This window comes from Onychomys torridus, chromosome 15 (genome assembly GCF_903995425.1).
Source record: "Onychomys torridus chromosome 15, mOncTor1.1, whole genome shotgun sequence".
NCBI lineage: Eukaryota > Metazoa > Chordata > Mammalia > Rodentia > Cricetidae > Onychomys > Onychomys torridus.
Genome location: NC_050457.1, coordinates 15,537,282 through 15,556,918, shown reverse-complemented (window position 1 = coordinate 15,556,918; position 19,637 = coordinate 15,537,282). Strand labels below are relative to the sequence as shown.

At 45.8% G+C, this 19,637-nt stretch overlaps 1 protein-coding gene across 4 annotated transcripts in view; it reads left to right on the top strand.

Annotated features, from left to right (window-relative positions):
• The window catches only part of Rasgrf2 (Ras protein specific guanine nucleotide releasing factor 2), a 225,652-nt gene that overhangs the window by 170,215 nt on the left and 35,800 nt on the right, over window positions 1–19,637 (top strand). For all 4 annotated transcript variants that reach the window (XM_036207032.1, XM_036207031.1, XM_036207030.1 and 1 more), the window contains exon 18: window positions 16,789–16,895. In XM_036207032.1, coding sequence (XP_036062925.1) covers window positions 16,789–16,895 — 107 coding nt within the window. The remainder of the gene's footprint in view (window positions 1–16,788; window positions 16,896–19,637) is intronic.

Below are 19,637 nucleotides of genomic sequence, written 5' to 3'. Positions count from 1 at the left end.
ATCAGCTGTGCGTGTGAAAGAAAGTGTCCACATCTTAAAGCTACCTCAGTTCTAATGCAGACCTGAGTAGACTGGGCTAACATGCCAAGGTCAAATCCGTTCCTTCACAGGTCTAATGCAGCTTTGTTCACAACTAAAACCATGAATGTATAATATCTTCAGGCAAAATAAATAATAAATGCCTTGTGTAATATGTGGCATGTCTACAAAAGAACACTGTGATTAGAGGATTCTTGCCCTGTGTTTAGACTAGATAACCTGGGAAAGCACAGCCATGAGGTGAGTCCTTGCCTGAGAGGCCATATATCAGAGCTCTAGCCTGGCTGGCCACACACAACACAAGGAGCTGTTTGCTCACTTGAGAACATGTGTAAGAGGAGCAGTTAGAGCGTGTGCCTGCAGCAATCCCATCTACAGCTGATTTGAAAGGTGTGTGACGACACCGTAGCCCAAACTCTACAATCCCATGAGGCCATCATGGGGGTGAAATAACTGGAAATGTAGAGCATGCCTAGGAAACAGAACCTGGTGTGTGATGAACACTAATCACATGGAATTGTCATCACTGCTCTGCAACGAGGTTCTGGGAAGGGGGTCACCCGTGATGCACGGGGTTGCTGTCAATCATACATCAGCTGAGTTCCTGGCAGAAGTAAGCTTCAGATGATGTGAGCTATAAGATAATCATACTTGTGATGTTTGAACTCTGAGGAGTGGTGCCTTTGGTGCGGTGTCTGCCCACGGCCTTTTCACCCACAGGCCTCCTGCCCTCAAAATAAAGACAACATTTCCAGACTTGAATTGAGAGAAGAGCATAAAAAGCCATTTTCATGTTCTCAGGACTGAGCTTTTCTCAGCAACATCTCATCCCCTCCCCGGGTGACTCAGTATTTGACAGACCTCCAGTCCTTCCCCAGGGCTACTGTGGTATTTTACAGACTTTTCAGCGGTTCCCCAGTCCAAGAGGATAGTTTGTTGTTGGAAAGTTATTTTTCTAACCAAATGACACCTATTCACTGTAATAGGTAAAGCCTCTGCCCTTAAAACTGATTTAAAATTAGAAATCAGCATGTTTTAGGACTGATGAAGTTTTAAAATGAGTGTAGTTCATTAATTCATATTTATATAAATGAAATAGTTTGATTTGGTAGAAAAAATTGTAAACATATCTGGTAGACTGTCAAATCATTTTTAGACAGTTGAATCATTTTGGGGAAGTTAAATAGAAAATACTTGCAGAATTTGTGGTTTATAAAAAGGGCTCTCTGGTCTAATGAATAATGATAGCAACAAAGGCTTAAGAAGTAGAATTCTTGGGGTACTGCTTGAGCCTCTTGGCATTGCACAACAGTTCAGAAGTGTTGGGCGGATACACAGGGCATGTGTTCTGGGAGGGAGGATGATGAGATCCCTTTGCAGAAAGTACAGTACTTTATAAATAAGGTAAAGGTGTCCAGTAATCACAAAAGAGGAGTGTGAAGTTCTTGGTTAACTGTGTTTAAGAATTTCTAGCCATCTATGTTGAGGGTTTTCAGCACTGAGCAGTGAACAGCCATTTGTCATTGAAATGATACAGGTTAACTGTGGGTAGCATTCTGTGGATATGGGGAAGATGGCCACAGCCAATCCCCAACTAAACAGCGTGGGGAGCAGCCCAAGGATGGGGCCAGGGTGACACTGGCCTGCATGGAGGGTATTTTTCTGGGGTTACAGGCTTCTCAGCTATGTACAAGTATCTCTTCAGAGTTCTCAGCTGTTAACCTGAAATTGCTTCACCATATCTTGTGGTTACAGAGCCTGGGGACAAGAGGATGGGAGGGGAAGTGTGGTAAATTCCAAAGCAGGGAGGTTGAGGGACCTCCTGACTCAGGAAATGCCAAGATCTTCCAATAAATATAACAAGCCAAGTGAATAAAAAAGACAAAAACCTTAAGGTTCAAAGCAATAAAAGCAATTGAATAGACTGACTAAGTCTCTACTGTGTGTAAGGCCATCTGAATGAAAGGAGATATAAATGTCACCCAGTGTCCCAAGTCAATGTCTAGAGATGAAACTCACTCTCTTCACATGGGTAGAGTGGACTTCTGTTACCTTGTTTGGGCCCTATAAGAAACCACTTCCCCATCTCTAGGTCTTATCCAGAAAGCCAGTTCAGAATCCTCCTTGCCTCTTGTCTTGACCCTCAGGAGTCCCATTATCCCACCTTATACAGGACCTGATACTGTGCTACAAATCTCATGGTCTTTGAACTTTCCACACAAGAGATGTGGTTTGGGTCTATTTCCACTCAGGGATGCTATGTAATCCCACAGATGCAGCTGGATGTTTGGCATTAGTATTGTTTGGCTATCTAAGTTGTACCCACCACCTAAGAGCACAACTGATCCATTTTCTTTTCCTGCACAAACTCCTTGTCTGCCTACAGATTGCTTAGGAAGAACTAGGGCCAGCAAGAAATACACAAGCGCCACTGTCACCCGTGAGGGAGTCACAGCAAGTGGAGGCCTCTGTAAGCAGAGGCAAAGGATCTGTAGAGACGGGTATCACAAGAAGAACAGGACTGGCTGCAAAGGAAAGGGGAACAGCCTCATAGTGGGAGGCTGGCTCTAGTTGAGGAGACGTGAAGGAAGAGACCTCAGAGGCATCTGGATAGCTCTTCTTGGGATCAAAGAGAAACTGAGATGCTGGGAAAAAGAAGACTTTTCTCAGTGAGATGCAGGCACTAAGAGGTCCCTTTCTAAGTTGCCCTTCCTGTCATGTCTTTCTGCAGTGCCCAGAGGTGAGGGGCAAGAGTGGGGATGAAATATGCAGACATTAAAGAAGAGCCAACTCAAGTTGTGCAGTGGTGGTACACACCTTTAATCCTGATCTTGGCAGGCCGAGGCAGGCGGATCTCTGAAGTTGGGGCTAGCCTGGTCTACAGAGTGAGTTCTGGAACAGCCAGGGCTACACAGAGAAACCCTGTTTCAAAAAAGAAAGAGAGCAAAGAAGGAAGGAAGGGAGGGAGGAAGAAAGGAAGGAAGGAAGGAAGGAAGGGAGGGAGGGAGGGAGGAAGGAAGGCAGGAAGAAAGAGGAAAAGAACAAGATTAGGGTGTTCCCTGATCTCCTGCTATAGATGGTGCTGATCTTCTGGCTGCAGTGGTGACGTCTGCTGAGCGTTACAATATGGAAGAACCTTGGAGTGAGGAGGCACAATACCTCCACACTGATGCTAGCTAGCATCATGAGGGTTATCTCCATTGTCCTTGGGGATAAGTGGAGGGCCCAAAGCTGTTGGCTTCATTGGATTTAAGGACTCTGAAGCGTCCAAGGCTTGTCTTCCCTGTAGAGATTCCTATTTCTCCAGTGACAACACTTGTTTGTCATGCATGCTCCCAGTAGCCATGTAGCCAGGGCCTGCCTTGTGACAAGGGGCCTGGGAGCTCAGTGACAACTAACATACATGTTCCTGTGCACAGCATCATATGTGTTCCTGTGTAAGCATCGTATGTGTTCCTGTGTACAGCATCGTATGTGTTCCTGTGTACAGCATCATATGTGTTCCTGTGTACAGCATCATATGTGTGCCTGTGTACAGCATGTGTGTTCCTGTGTAAGCATTGTATGTGTTCCTGTGTAAGCATCATATGTGTTCCTATGTACAGCATAATGTGTGTTCCTGTGCACAGCATCGTATGTGTTCCTGTGTACAGCATCATATGTGTTCCTGTGTACAGCATCATATGTGTGCCTGTGTATAGCTTGTGTGTTCCTGTGTAAGCATTGTATGTGTTCCTATGTACAGCATCGTATGTGTTCCTGTGCACAGCATCGTATGTGTTCCTGTGTAAGCATCATATGTGTTTCCTGTGTACAGCATTGTATGTGTTCCTGTGTACAGCATGATATGTGTTTCCTGTGCACAGCATCGTATGTGTTCCTGTGTACAGCATTGTATGTGTTCCTGTGTACAGCATGATGTGTGTTCCTGTGCCTAGCAGCTTCTGGTAAAAGAGAACCGAACTTCAAGTATGGACACAAACAGGAGAAAGTGCAAAACCAGGAAAGTCTTAAAATTCTGAACCATTGCTAAGCCGTGGGTTGTTGCTAAACCAGTTCCCTCCAGTAGAATCACATGGTAAGCTGAGCAAAGGCTGAAATCCCAGGTAGGTTTCATGCATACTTTAGTCAGGTAACACTGAGTGCCCCCCCTCCAGTCTCCACCCCTGCTCTCTATAAGTTTCAAAGTAAGGCACAGAATTTAAAATGGAAGGCAGACATGAATATCTTCGATCAGGCCTTCAGCCTGTCCACAGCTGCTTCCAGGCCACGTCAAGAGAAGTGGAAGCCTTATACAACAAGTTCAACTTCTGAAGAGAAGACCATAGGTGTATAAGGCACATATGGGGCAGGCCAGGCTACCACTGAACTTGACAGCCTTGGATGGTCTTGGAATTCATCCAGAGTGGAGCTGTCCTCTGGAGACACTTTGGGAGTTCTTTGTAGATTAACTTTATGACTAAAGTCCAGTGACTATTTCAGACAATCTTCATAAAGTTTTCAGGCCCCAGGACGACCACTTCCCATTGGCTCTTCTTCCCAAGATGACTACTTCCCTTTGGGTGCTCTTCCCAGGACAACAATTTACCATTGGCTCCTGTTCCCAGGATGACTACTTCTCAATTGGCTGCTCTTCCCAAAACAACTACTTCCCATTGGCTCCTCTCCCTAGGAAATCACTTTCCATTGGCTCCTGTTCCCAGGATGACCTTTTCTCATTGGCTTCTCTTCCCAGAACAACTACTTCCCATTGACTCCTCTCCCTAGGACAACCATTTCCCATTGGCTCCTCTCCCAGGATGACCACTTCCCATTGGCTTCTCTTCCCAGATCCCCACCCTCCCTCTCCAGGCTCTACTTGTCCCATATGTATCAGGTAAAACAGAAATCAGTGGCCAGGAATGTCCTCTGCCTTCCACTGAGGTGACCAGGCCTTGCACGAGATCCACCCTCTACTTCTCCAAGGAATCTGGAAGGGTCCTCCCTTCACTATTCCAGAGTCAACTCTTACACTTCACCCCTTTCTACCTCCTCAAGAGCTGATCTGCAGTCTCTGTTGTCTCTACAAACCCTTTTTCTCCTTGTTTGGGCATTCTGGTCAGCACACAGACATGCCCTGGTACTTCCCTTCAGTAAATCTTATCCCGCTGCCCCCAACATTTCATACCCTGTCTTGCCACAACCTCTCTCAAACTCACCGACCAGATCCTCAATAGGTACTTCTCTCAGGTCACGTCTCACTCTACTTTTGCCCTCTCCAAGCCACACTACCTGTGACAGGGAAACATTTCCAAAGTGTGAATCAGATTCTCTGACTCTCCTAGTCAAGGCTTCAGGTAGCTTCTCAATGCCAGCAAACAGACCGACCCCAGATCTTTAACTCAGCTGATGGTATACCCTCAGGTTTGCTGACTTTACCAGCTCCATCTCCCTTCTTCCAACTCTGTGTTCACCAAGTTTCCACCACCTGGGGCTTGAAACTTTGACCTTCACATGACTACCTCTTTTCTGTCACTCATGTCCCAACTCACGAGCCCCTCTTTGGAAGACCGTCACCAGCCCCATCTAACTGATTGCCCCCTTGCTCATGTTAGCCCACTGGCCCTTTTTAACCTTTCTCTGAGTTTCGCTAGATCCTTTCGGTGGGTCTTTCCAGCATCTCAATTTACCTTCTCTATTTGTTTCCATGTAGATAATACTGTCACTGGCACCATTTACTATTTTTATCCCCCTGTAGTAGAACACAGGTTCTTAGGAACAGCTTGCTAATTGTCCTTGTTCAGTGATGTCCCCTAGCGCCTCCAAAGAGTCACTGGCACAAGTATGCTTAATAAATACTCTGTGTCTGACTAAAACAGGCTGCCAACTTTGTGCTTTGTGGCTGCTGCTTTCCCTTCCAAGGGTGTGTTTCATTTTCTAATGTTATTAGTCCCACTGCTTTGGGACATTAAAATCTTTTTGCTTAAATTCTTGTGTGTTAACAGTTGTGGAAGAAAAAAAAAAAGGGGCCCATTTCACTATCCTCCCCCACATCTCTAAAATTCCTTTCTTTGGTGTCTTCAGAATATCTCAACTATTTATGCCCGTCCACTCCTTGGATTCACAAGGGCATGCTCATTCACAATTCTATGCACCCACTTTGTTCAATCACTTGTAGTTGAGTTTCTCTCTCACTCTTGCTCTTTGGGGGCCCACCACTCAGCTCCCAAATAAATACATGGAGGCTTATTCTTACTTATAAAATGCCTGGTCTTAGCTTGATTTATTTCTAGCCAGCTTTTCTTAAGTTATCCCAACTACCCTTTGCCTCTGGGCTTTTACCTTTCTTTATATCTTCTTTTTACTTCTTACTCCATGTCTGGCTGTGTTTCTGAATGACCGGCCCCTGCCGTCCTCCTTCCCCTTTTCTGGCTCCTCTTTCTTCTCTTTTTCTCCTCCTATTTATTCTCTCTGCCTTCCAGCCCTGCCTGTTCTTTCTCCTGCCTCACTATTGGCCATTCAGCTCTTTATTAAACCATCAGGTGTTTTAGGCAAAGTAACACAGCTTCACAGAGTTAAACAAATGCAACATTAAAGAATGCAACACATCTTTGCATCATTAAACAAATATTCCACAGCATAAAAGAATGTAACACATCTTTAACTAATACTCCACAACAACCATTTTTACTATTTATTTTCAAGTGCTTTTCATAGAAGTTCTGCTCCCAGTGGATTGGGGATTTAGCTCAGTGGTAGAGCGCTTGCCTAGCAAGTGCAAGGCCCTGGGTTGGATCCTCAGCTCCACAAAAAGAAAAAAGAAAAAAAAAAAGAAGTTCTGCTCCCATTAGGGCTAGGCAATGTTTCCCTTCTCTTCCTCTCTTCAGCTCCTGGATTAACTCATGCCTACTTTCTGCCTCTTGGAGTTGGCCTGTTCTAAATACTTCATGGAAGTGGAGTTGCACAGTATTTGTCCATGTCTGACTAATTTTCTGGCTTAGTGTTTTCAAGATCCATCCCTACTGTAGCAGTGTGTCAGAACCTCACTCATTGTATGGCTGAAAACACCTTTGAATGCCTCCTCAAAGCTTTCCTTATGTCTGTCTGATGTTTTTTGGTTTTGTTTTTTGTTTTTTTTTTTTTTGTTTTGTTTAGTTTTGGGCCACAGTCAACACTGGAGTATAGGTTCTGATTGAGTTCCTGTTACCACTTCTCTTGGTTATACATCTTGGTGTGGTATTGTTGGGTCACATAGAAATCCAGTTTTTACCTTTTTGTGAAACAAAGTGTTTTCTGCAGTGACTGTACCATCTCACAGCCCTACCTACAGACACTTTTAACCCCCATCCCCTGAGCAGAACTGTCACTCACATCTCCTATCCCATTCCCAGGGAAAGCAACATTTCTAGATGTATAGGAAGAGTTCTGTAGAAAGGTTTTATGAATCATTATTATTTTGGATTGTGGGTAAAGATTACCTAATGCCAAGGGTGTGAACATTTTCCCACAACTGGCAACTAGTAGCCATCCAGGAATTCAAACAATTGTACAGAAAAACCTCCTCTCTTCTTTTCCTTACTTTATGATTTTATAATTACTTCATAACAACCACAGCTGGTTCTAAAGTGGAGCAGAAAACTGAAACGGTGGTGAATGACAAAGTCTGCTCCTTTCATGGTATTCTGTGTGTTAACGGTTTCTGGAAACATTATTAGGTCTCCGAATGGCTCTCTTGGTTGTATTGACTTTGTTCTTAAAATTTTCCTAACAAAATTCATTTAATAAAAAAAATTGCTGACTTTCAGTTTTCCAGATGGTTCTTGCTATTGTTTCCCACAAATCTGTGTTCCCTTGTACTCTAGTCCGCCTTTTATCTTCCTTGCCCAGACAGTCTCTTTGAAGTCATTTGTACTTGCTCACATTATGAGTTCGTGTCTTGGCATCCCCTCACATGCGATCATCCCGGTTTGGAAGAGCTGCCCACACCCTCCACACTATGGTGTGCTTTGTGTCCACACTAGCACAGCAGTGCCCACGGAGGCCTGGAAATGGCATGTGCCCAGCAGGAGTCACTGTAGCTGTTCCTTATAGATGCTGAGGTGGGCTGTGTTTATGGGAAGAGCCTGTGCCACAGAGCAGATCACCTGGACATAAACCTTGGTTCTCATTCTGCTGTATGTCACCTTAGGTGGCCATAGATTCCAGTAAGCCCCAGTTTCCTTCTCTATAAAGAATGAGGAACACGTTTGTGGAATCGTGAGAAGTAAAATATGTAATACTAAAAGATTTTTAATCCATTTTAACTCCATGTATAGTCAGTCACTCCTTTGGGGATCTTAAATCATGTATTTTTTTTTTAGATCTATAAAAGCAATTCAGTTGACAGTTTTTGTTACTGATTTTCTTGAGAGATGAAGGGAATGATATATTGATTTCCACATTCTCCGTGTGTTTTTAATCACAAATAATGGCAGGTCTGCTAAGCTTCTTTGCCCCAGTTTGTAAGGATATGCTTTCATCTCTTGCTGTGTCTACTGCTCTAGAGGCGGTGGACCTGGGAGAGCAGAGCCGGTAACTGAGGCAGACTAACGTCTCCTGCAGTAGCCAGCTTTCTTCAGAGCATCAGACAATTTACACTCTGAGGGTTAGGAAGAGTCACATGAGCAAAGTGTCCAATGACAAGGGTGAGCTGCTCGTGGCAGGCAAGCCTCATGTGGTGAAAACACGTTTTTCTATAGAGGCATATAAACAAACAACAATACCAGTTATAATGAAAAATCGGAAGTAAACTCACTCCCATCTGCTACACCTGGGGGGGGGGGGGCACAAAAGCACATTCTAAGAACGAGTCTGTGTTTGAAGAAACTGAGGTCACAGACTCTTGTTTCCTTGGAGTTTTCTCACAAGCACTAAGAGTTCTCACACAACTCCATTCTTGAACAATGTTCTGACATTGCTACAGTTAATGGCACCTAGGGAAAATTATCTGAGATTAACCCAAATAAGAACTTAAAAACCGAAGGATAAGAGCACATGTATACAAAGGAAAAAAAAGACAGATAGTAATCTTACTCTGCTATATTTGTTTACTGTCCCTTTAGTATGATTAACAGACATCTAGAAACTTCCCCTCCATGTTCTGAGCTCATGAGCTGATTGGCTCCTTCCCTCCCCGAGGCCTGCATGATATGATGAGCTCATTGGGATGGACAGTGTGGTTTTTAGCAAACTATAAGGACATGTTTGAGGGCTTCTAATACACAAGCATCCTCTCTTCAGCAGAGGCTACCAGAAACCACACACTTACCCTCTGCATGGCGGGAGCTGGGCTTGTGAGGCTAGTGGGGTCTTCCTCATTTTGCTACCTGGAAGGAAGAGCAGAGTCAGAGCTGAAAAGAAGTAGACAGCGATGTCATTGTCTGCCGTGAGTAAGTTAGATGGGATCTGAAGTGGGAACTACTCCATGTGTATAAAACGGTGATTCACTTTCTCCTGCTGCCTGCTTTGAGTAGGGTTTGAGTCCCTGGCCAACCAGTGACTGCTGACAGGGCATTAACTGGACGCAGCCGGATGCACCAGTGGTTCCACAGCAAGTCCCCATCCTCTCTCAGGTGCCATCTTTGAGGACTGTCACTCACAGACTCACTGTTACCCTAATGTCCAGCATGGCGGGCGTGCTCATCTCCTGCCTGCCTGCATTGACCTGTTTTCTTCAGTTTTATCAGGTTGTGGTGTAACACACATTACTTCTTCATGCTTAGGAAAACACTCCATCCATACTCCACAGCAGAGGAACATGAATTAGGTCTTGCAGTGCAGGAGTGACAAGGTAGGGGGTGTTTAGGGAGATACCCAGATATTTAGATATTCAGAAGCCATCTCCATTGGCTGGGGGTTTCGTTTCCCACATTTAACTGGATGGAGGGTGATTCCCCATCCCCACTAGAGAAAGAAACATTGTGACAGCGAAGAATATGTCTCCTCTGCTCACCTACTGCTGTGGACTTTGTGGAAAACAGCCGGCTCCCTGAAGATAATGATGCAACCATGGAATTATGGCAGGAAGAAGACACGGAGGACAGAGTGGTGTAGCTGTGGTTACACATGGCAGCTGTAACTGCGGTGTGAAGAAGATATAGCTGTGGTGCACAGGAGCTGTGGTGCACAGGAGCTGTGGTGCACAGGAGCTGTAAGCTGTGGTGCACAGGAGCTGTGGTGCACAGGAGCTGTAGCTGTGGCGCACAGGAGCTGTGGTGCACGGGAGCTGTGGTGCACAGGAGCTGTAGCTGTGGTACACGGGAGCTGTGGTGCACAGGAGCTGTGGTGCACAGGAGCTGTGGTACACGGGAGCTGTGGTGCACAGGAACTGTAGCTGTGGTGCACGGGAGCTGTGGTGCACAGGAACTGTAGCTGTGGTGCACAGGAGCTGTGGTGCACGGGAGCTGTGGTGCACGGGAGCTGTAGCTGTGGTGCACGGGAGCTGTGGTGCACAGGAGCTGTGGTGCACAGGAGCTGTGGTGCACAGGAGCTGTGGTGCAGGCACCTGGGCACGGGAAGCTGTGGTGCACGGAGGGGGCATGGTAGCTGTGGTGCACAGGAGCTGTGGTGCACAGGAGCTGTGGTGCACGGGAGCTGTGGTGCACAGGAGCTGTGGTGCACAGGAGCTGTGGTGCACAGGAGCTGTGGTGCACAGGAACTGTAGCTGTGGTGCACAGGAGCTGTGATGCACGGGAACTGTAGCTGTGGTGCACGGGAGCTGTGGTGCACGGGAGCTGTGGTTACGTTATAGAGCAGCTGTAGCTGTTGCCCATAGCAACCACAGCTACAACACACTTGTTCTGTGCCCAGTCTTAGGATGGTGACAGGTGACTTGAGGGCGCTCTATCAAGGCTGCTAAGTGTAAAAGTTGTGATCACTGGATGAGGAAAACCAAGGACAACAGCAGGAGAGTTTCTTTCTGAAGGGATCAAGCCGTGGCTGTCGTTAATAGAAGAGGAAGTGAGGACGGTTAGAGAAACAGAAGTATAAACAGATCTTTGGATCTGTTTCTCAGGAGGAAGAACATGTTATTAAGATGGAATTAGTTCCCATTGTCTTGAAAGAACACTTTGGGGGGGATGTTGGAGATGTGGGCATGCGTGGAAAATCCACAAGAGATGGCTATCACCTGGACGTTACAACCTCAACAACACGAGAACTGAATAGAGTCCACTCGAGAACAGAGAGGACATGAATGGGCCAGAGAGGCCACAGGGAGCATCGGGTGGAGGATGAAGAGACAGCAATGGACAAGACAGCTAGAGAAGATGCTCTGGGTCCGGGGTCTGGCATGGTCCCTGCCTCCCAGGGGTTCTGAAATCAACTACTGATCAGCCAGTCCTAAAACCTGCCTTCAAATCTCATTTCATTCACTCTAGGAGATATATGCTATGACTTATCACACACACACACACACACACACACACACACACACACACACACGTGCATGAACACACAAACACACATACAAACACACACACACGTGCACATGCTCACACTTATACACATCTACATAGATATACTTACATACACATGGACACATATACATACATACAAACTTACACATACATACACAGAGATACACTCACTTATATACACACACAAACACACATGCATACATACATATATGCACACATACACTCACATACATACACACACATACTCACACACATGCACAAGGTCTCTAAAGAATGCTAACCCTCACTATTGGACAACACATACAGACAGCCCTCCTCTACTTCATTTCTGTAATGCTGGTCACATGCATTAAACTGATTTCAGTCCTCATTAACATGTCATATGAAGTCCAAAAATATTAAAGAAATAAATAAAAGACAAACAAAACACTGTATAGAACTGTCATGTAGGGAAATGGGAATGAACTGGGAAAAGTTCATGGTGTTTCCTTCTTATTTTTCTTGTATATTGTTCACAGAACTGAACTACAGGACTTTTTCATTCACGTATGTACAGTATGTTGAACTTACTCCTCCCCATAGCCTGCTACTGAACACTTCCATCCCTGCCTAGTCCTTCCCCAGAGCCACTGCGGTATTTTACTGACTTTTCAAAGGATCTCCAGTTCAGGAGGCTGGTTTGCCATTGGGAAGTTACAAAAGACACCTATTCAGTGTAATAGCTAAAGTCTCTGCCCTCAAGACTGGACCGAGTGTGATGTTAAAACCTTAGTCAGGAGGAAGGAGGAAGAGACAGTCGGGTCTTTGTTAATGGTGTGGCTTCTAGTCGGTCAGCCACACCCAGGAGTGGGTAGCCAGTGCAAACTGAGGGGTCAGACTGGGCTGTATCTTGAAAGTTAGGAGAGGAATGGAGGGTGAATGTGATCAAACACACCGTAGGAAATTTTCAAGTAACTAGTAAGAATGTAGTTTGTAAAGAACTGGTTTGCAGGTTTGTGGGGAAAAAAAAAAATGCTTAAGACTAAAACCGGCTGTGGGCAGTGGAAATGATTGAGGGTGGTCTGCATAGGTCTAAGCTCAAAGCCCGGTTCCGGCCCTTTTGGCTTGCCGATGTCTCTGCTCCTGTTACTTGTCCTTAAGCGGAGATAACATCTCCTCTGTGTAATGGCTCTTACTGAAAAGAAGCCGCATGACTTAGGATACTACACTTGGAGCTCAGTCACATGATCAACAATTACTATGTCCTTGCATGTTAGGGTTAAATCGCAGGCCCTGTGTGAAGCTTGTGGAACAATGACTGACTTAAAGCATCTGTCTGTGGCAGCAGACCAGAGGCACGGTTGTAATACATGTGCAGACTGGAGTCCAAGCCACTGTAGATTTTGTCAAGCATACACACTTAAGAGGTTCTGAGTTAAAAATAAATAAATAAATAAAATAAAAAATAAAAAAATAGCAAGTCACACTGACACCATGGATGCTAAAGAAAGATTATGTCCATTTGTGTGAAGTGGAAAATGACGCCTCGCTGAATTGATGTTTTTCTTAGTTCATTAAGAATCGTTCCCATGGTTGGGATCATTGAAGTGATCCTAGCTCTTCCATTCACCACGTTGCAACTGTTTATCAAAAACAGTTCCACAAGAACAGCAGACGAAACTAAGAATCTGCACTTACTTCTCTCCCAGGTGCCTACCACGTGGGTCACAGACACCAAGATCATTGGCTCAGGGCAACACTAACAGGACTCACCATAACCTACCTATGTGCAGTGTTTTCCCATATCGCCATTTTTCTTTCTGCTTGCCTCCTACCAGTGGGGTATGAAGCTGGCTGCATATCCCACCATTCAAAGAGAAGATGTACATTTCCCTTTCTGCCTAGCCTCTCTTCCCCTTTGCTGTGTTTGTGATAGTCTCAAAAACTAGTCATTGTGGCAACATAATGAAAAGATGGATGGAAAGGGGTCTCAGAGTCCACATAGAATGCACTCAGACACCAAATTCTCATCATAATTGAGGTTTTATTTCTCTGGAGGGGACAAGCAAGGGTGAAGGGACTTTCTGTGGATCAGGCAAAGACAACAGCTGGTGTCTCTACCAGAGAGGTTTTTAAGGAGAAAAAGGGGAAGTCTGTGTTAGGATGAGTTGGTAAGTCCTAATTGAACATGTTAGTCAGTGTAGCCAAATAATGAGTTTTGATTGATGGGCCTTGGTGTTTTGATAGCTAGACCTTGGTGTTCACCCTCAGGAATGAGTTAGGCATAAGGAAGTGGCCAAATAAGGGATTTGAACTTGGTGGCTGGTTACAAATGTAATCCAATAGTTTAGTAAGGGAAAAGGAAGCAGGAGGGTAAGATGGCCAGTACCATGTTTGTAATGTTTGGGCTTGTTAGAGAGCCCTTCATGGACTTTATTCTGATATGTGGAATCTGCAGAAACATTTGGATGGATTGTTTTTAATGATGCAATTTTTCTTAAGAGAAGAATACAATTGTGTGTCCACTGTGTATGGAGCCAAAAGGCTTAAAAAGGTTGGAACTAAAAAGACTTAACAAGAGAATGAATGATCTAAAACTACATGCTGGCTACAAGGCTTCACATGATCTACAACATGTCTGGGGAAAGGTCTATACAGTTAAATCTTAATCTTCATGTGCATGTCAATCGTTTTTAATTGCCAATGTGTCACACTCTAGAATGCCCTGGTGTGTGAGTCTCAGTGAGGGATTGTCTAGGGTGGACTCCAGGGATGTCTGTGAGGATTACCTTCATTATGTCCTTTAAGGTGGGAAGGCACGGTCTGTAGGTGGCGCTGTCCCCTGGATTTGGGTGCTGAACTGTGTGAGAAAGGAAATAATGGATTTATGCAAGCATCCATGCGCATGTTCACTTCTGTCTGCTCCGACTGTGGGTGTGATGTGACAAGCTGTCTTGGCTTCCCTGCAACCTTGATACCCCTGCAACCATGTCCTGTGATCCTGAATTGTGACCTAAAATCAACCCCGTCTCCCCTGAGTCCCTCACATCAGGGTGTTTTGCCACGGCAGCTGGAAAGAAAACTGAGACAAATGGTTGCTTGGCTCTTAGTGCCTGGTCCTGAAGTGCCTGCTCGGCCGATCCCTAAAACTGAAGGTTTCCATAATTTGGCAGGGCTAGGAGCGCGGAGTGTGGCGGAGTGTGGCATGGTGGGTTCCTGACCTGTGTGTCTGTCGATCTGTGATTTGGGGCGGTGAGTTTTTCTTCAGGGCTGGGGACTCTGCACAAGTTGGGATGAGTGTGTGCTCCTCCACCAAGGCCTTGAGCACTGTTGTTGGAGTCCACTTGCGGGCCTCGGCCACCTTTACTTTAACTTCCTTCCCATCAAGGAAGACACACAGTTTGAGCCTCAGGTCCTGGGCCTGTGGTTAGCCGTTTCCAGAGAGACTTTCCCCCAGATTCTGCTGGAATGCGTGCTGAGGAAGCAAGTTTCTTTCTTCTGGGTCAAAGATCCCAGAAGTCTCTGCACTGAGTGATAGCCCCAGCTTCAGGCAAGCTTCTAAACTGTCTGCTGTGATCATAGAGCATGTCCTGGTCTGCCCTCTCACAGGGGACAGACCTCTGACAACTCCAGCCTTATGTGGGAGTCTCAGTTCCCACCTTGCCCTTGCTCTTCAGGTAGGCCCTGGTGTTTCTTGCCTCGAACAACTTAGATACTGTGATTCAAACCCCACGAGGCCAGAACAGGAAAGCTCTCCCCTCCTCTCAGGACAGCCCCCTCCATCAGGGACTTGGCTCTGATTTTCACCTCCTGCCTTTTCACATTTGGTTCCTGGTGTTTCTTTTTGAACATATTGTGCTTGTGGTGTGCTTGAGACATCTAGAAGGAGAGTATGAAGAGGAGCTGGAAACCTGGATCTGGAGCTCAGAGATGAGATTGGGGGTGTAAATATGTGAGTAGTGTGTTACAGGGAGTCACTTAAGAGATACATTTCTGAGGGAGTGATTGCAGAGCGCCCCTTGGATATATAGACGGGAAGGCTGGTGGTGACCTCACAGAGTCTCTCTTGCTGGTGGGTGAGAAGCTTGAGTGAGACGTGGAGACAGTAAGAGATGCAGAAATGGAATCAGCAAGTGTAGACAGCTCTCGGAAGGAGTTATTGTTGTGTTCTGAGACTTGGCCCCTGGGTATTAAACATACTAGGCAAGTGGTTCGCCATGGAGCTGCAGCCAGCCCAAGACGTATTCATTGTTAAAGGAAATAGATTGCTTAGTTCTCATTGGATCACAGGATGTTTTTTAAAAGGGAGTCAGTGTGAAGTACTGTTTTACTGACAAAGAAAAGGTAACTAAGGCAGTGACGTGGCTGTACAGAAGGACTCCGGACACTGGGCTAGAGCTTGGCGGTGGGAGACCTGCCTCGTATGTATAAAGCCCAAGGTCACTACACCTACCTGCTCAGCCACCGAAAGACACCAGATAAGTGTCGAATTATAGTAATGGCTGACATGTGAGCTCTTGCTGTTGTGCAGGTACTGTGAAAATGTTCAACACTCACTAGTTAATGAGAGGAATTCCACAGCAACTCTATGAGACAGACACGTAAGAGATATCAGAGACCGATAGAATTTACCAGACCTCAAGGACAGAAGCTTCAATTCTGCCAGTCTTTTTGCTTTGAATTATTTTATTTGTAACTGACAAGCACCAACTACATGACTATTATCTACTCATGGAGTATAAAAGAGATGTGTTGGTATGTTTATATTGTGTAGTGACTCAGACTTATCAACAAATCTTTCATTTCATGTTCTTACAAGTTTTCTGAGGTGAAAACATTTGGAACCCATACTTTTAGCAACTTTCAAATACTTCTTTTCAAACACTGGCTATACTGTTTGTCTGCAGACAGACAATAGAGTATTTTACCTTACCTGTGAGCTCAGATATCTAGTACTATTGGTTACACAACCACTGTGTGGCACAGGTATAAATAGATCCACACTGGCTCCACTTCTTTTGTTAAAGCTCCCTCTTGGCTTTGTATTGTAGCTCATGAGAGGCATAAATAGAAATGTCATTAGTGGGTCGCTAGCTGTCCTTGGCGGCCTTTCATAAATACGTGTGCATTATTCATGTAATTGCACCTGTAACTGCGGTGGGCTGGCTGGGAGATGTAATAAGCAAGCAGAAACCACACATCTAAAGCCACGTTCCCTCTTTGCCACAATGCAGCATTTGTGAGTTTCATTAACAGGAGTCCTAAAATAAGTGACCTTTTCTAGTCCCCAGGGACCGGCCCTAACTACAATGTGTGTGTTCTTTTTCCTCCAAAGGGTTTAACAACACTGAGAGAACATGCGACAAGGAGTTCATCATACGGAGAACAGCCACCAATCGAGTCCTGAATGTCCTCCGTCACTGGGTCTCCAAGCATGCCCAGGTAATTCAGGAGTTCCAGCGACTACTTTCAAGGAGTTCTTGTTTAAGTTAGCTTTTGAAGTCATTACATGTGTAAACAATCTCCTGACACACTGTGGTCAGAAGCCTTGGGATTCAGACGCTAAGAAGGGAAGATGTAAGGAAAAGGCACGTGTATTTCCAAAATTGCCATTTCACATCTGCTGATAATCCGAAGTGCATTGGTAAAGGGGGTGGGGGGTGGTATACAGGTGGGAATGGGTGGGTTCCTCATGTGCGAGCAGCGGTACCTCCCACACTACAGCCATGGCCTCAACTGCACTAGAGTACCCTGGGGCTACATTTCTTGGGGTCCCCTCTGAAAGTGGAGCTGTGCTGCAGAGGCCTCCATCTTCTGTGGTGCTCAGAGCCCCTGGAGACAAACATCAGAGTGTCCCGTAAAGGCCAAAAGTAAATTTTATCTGATTGGGGAGGGCTTTCTTAGACCAATTCACAAAATTTACAAAATTCACAAAATCTTACCTCCTGTCTTTTTACACTTTGGTTCCTATGACTTTGTTTTTTAAGTTGAAAGAAATTTCACAGTTTTCTATTGAAAACATTTGTAGAATTTATTCCCCTTGTGCAAAATAAAGCCAAGCCCCTCTTTACCTTGTTGGTTCTGAGTATGCACAGTCCTTTACTGATTCCATGTCAGGCCTTCCTGGACCCGATGTTGCCTAATAGTCTGTACAAGTGTTGCCTAGAAAGCCCAGGGCCCTGATTGGCTCAGATCCAAGATGGGACAAAGTTTAAAGACTACTTTGCATTAAGCATAAAGGGTGGCATGGATATTTGTGATTCCTCCTGCTGAGGATGGAAGAGATGCTCTTTTCTTCTCTCTGCAGACAGCCGTGGCACACGCTTTGCAGACATGCTTGCCCCCTGCAGGTGTGCACCTGCTTTATTCTACTAGCTCTGTGGTGCTGGGCTCCTGGCAGACAGCCACTTGGTTGCTGTTGCACCGAATTTACAATTTAATGCTGCCACTGTTCACTTTCTCCACGAGGTCATTTTCTGCCCTTTAGTTTCCAAAGGGAGCCAAACACAGGCTGTGTCTGCCAATGGACCCACAAGCTGGGCTCTGCACTACAGTGTGTGTATTGGCATTGCTGTGGAAAGGAAGCATCTTTATGAAGCATGCACACACAAATGTACACATGCCGCAAAGCCTTGTGTATCATTTACACAATTCCCGGTCTCTGAAGGTATCAGGGCTATGCTGCTCTTGGCTCCTGTGGTCACTATGATCTTCTGAGGGACTTCCAGGTTGGCGAGTCCACTAAGTCCTGTTGCTTACCTGAGTCTCTGTCACAAACTTGATACATTCTAGGGCAATTCTGTGTTTTTTGTTTTGGTTTGGTTTTTTGAGGCAGGGTTTCTCTGTGTAGCTTTGCACCTGTCCTGGATCTTACTCTGTAGCCCAGGCTGGCCTCGAACTCACAGAGATCCGCCTGCCTCTGCCTCCCAAGTGATGGGATTAAAGGCAGGCGCTGCCGCCGCCACCACCACCACCACCACCACCACCACCACCACCACCTGGCCTGTTTTTTGTTTGTTTGTTTGTTTGTTTTCTGAGTTGTCTATTGATCGGTCATTCTGAAGAGACTCAGTCCACTTGAGAAATGTCACAGACATGGAATGATGTTGAAATGGAGCTGCGGTTGTGATTCGGGGTTGTAGCTTTCTTCCTCCAACACCGGTGAATGTCTGAATGGCTAGTGAAGGAACCATTCAGATTTCCCTCACTATGCACTCAGGAAAAGCCTCTAATAGCATGAGATCAGACAAATGACCTAGTCACATGAAACAACCTCCTTCCCCCCCAAGGAATTTATGCATTGAGCATCACTATTGCTCTTTTCCTGTTTTTCTGTTTGTTTTGTTTTTCTATTTACCCACTAATCAGACCTGTGCATTGGGCTGAGTGTGAGAGCGACTAAGATCTACGTGGTCTCTGACTTCAAGGAGTTTGCAGCCATGGGAACAGGAGGCCACTGTCAGCCATTGTGCTTAGTGTAATTCCTGCACAACAGGCTCACCCTCTGGTTCCTCTGTTTGTCTTGGATATTCAGGACTCGGACCAAAGCCTCAGGCCTCAGGGCAGAAGAAGCAAGGACTGGACACCTGAAGGGGAAGTGCCAGGCCACCTAAGGAAGACAAGATAGAGCTCTTGAAAGCAACCCAGCCACAGTTGTATTCACACACTAGTGGGAAGTCAAGATAGGTTGTGTCAGAGATGATGGCAGTGTTAGCTCCCTGGCACAGTGGGGAGGAGCAGAACTGCTTCTCCATCAGCCCTAGAAGACATGGTTTCAGGAAGCTGCCAGCCACATGCCCTAGGCAGAGGCACAAAATATTCGCTGTGGTCAAGCAGGGAGCTGTGTATGCATACACAGGGGGCCTTCTTCACATTGTGAGCAAGTAGACCTTCAGGGAAGCCGGTCTGGCCCTGCCCCCTGCCCAACAGACTGCCTGGAGGGGTTCTATGATCCCACTGGGAGAGTCTGGGTGAAGTGGAGTCTTGGAAACCCAGGACCAAAGGGTGTTAAAAATGACTCACAGGAGACCAGGCATGACCTGGGTCAGGTGAGCTGTCCTGAAGTACCCATGGACAAGCTAATCACTGTTCTTCTGCTACACCCAGAAGGTGCCAACACCAGGTTCCACTTGCGTATCACACCAGACTCTGTTCTTTGCCGTGAGCATCCACAGCCACAGCACA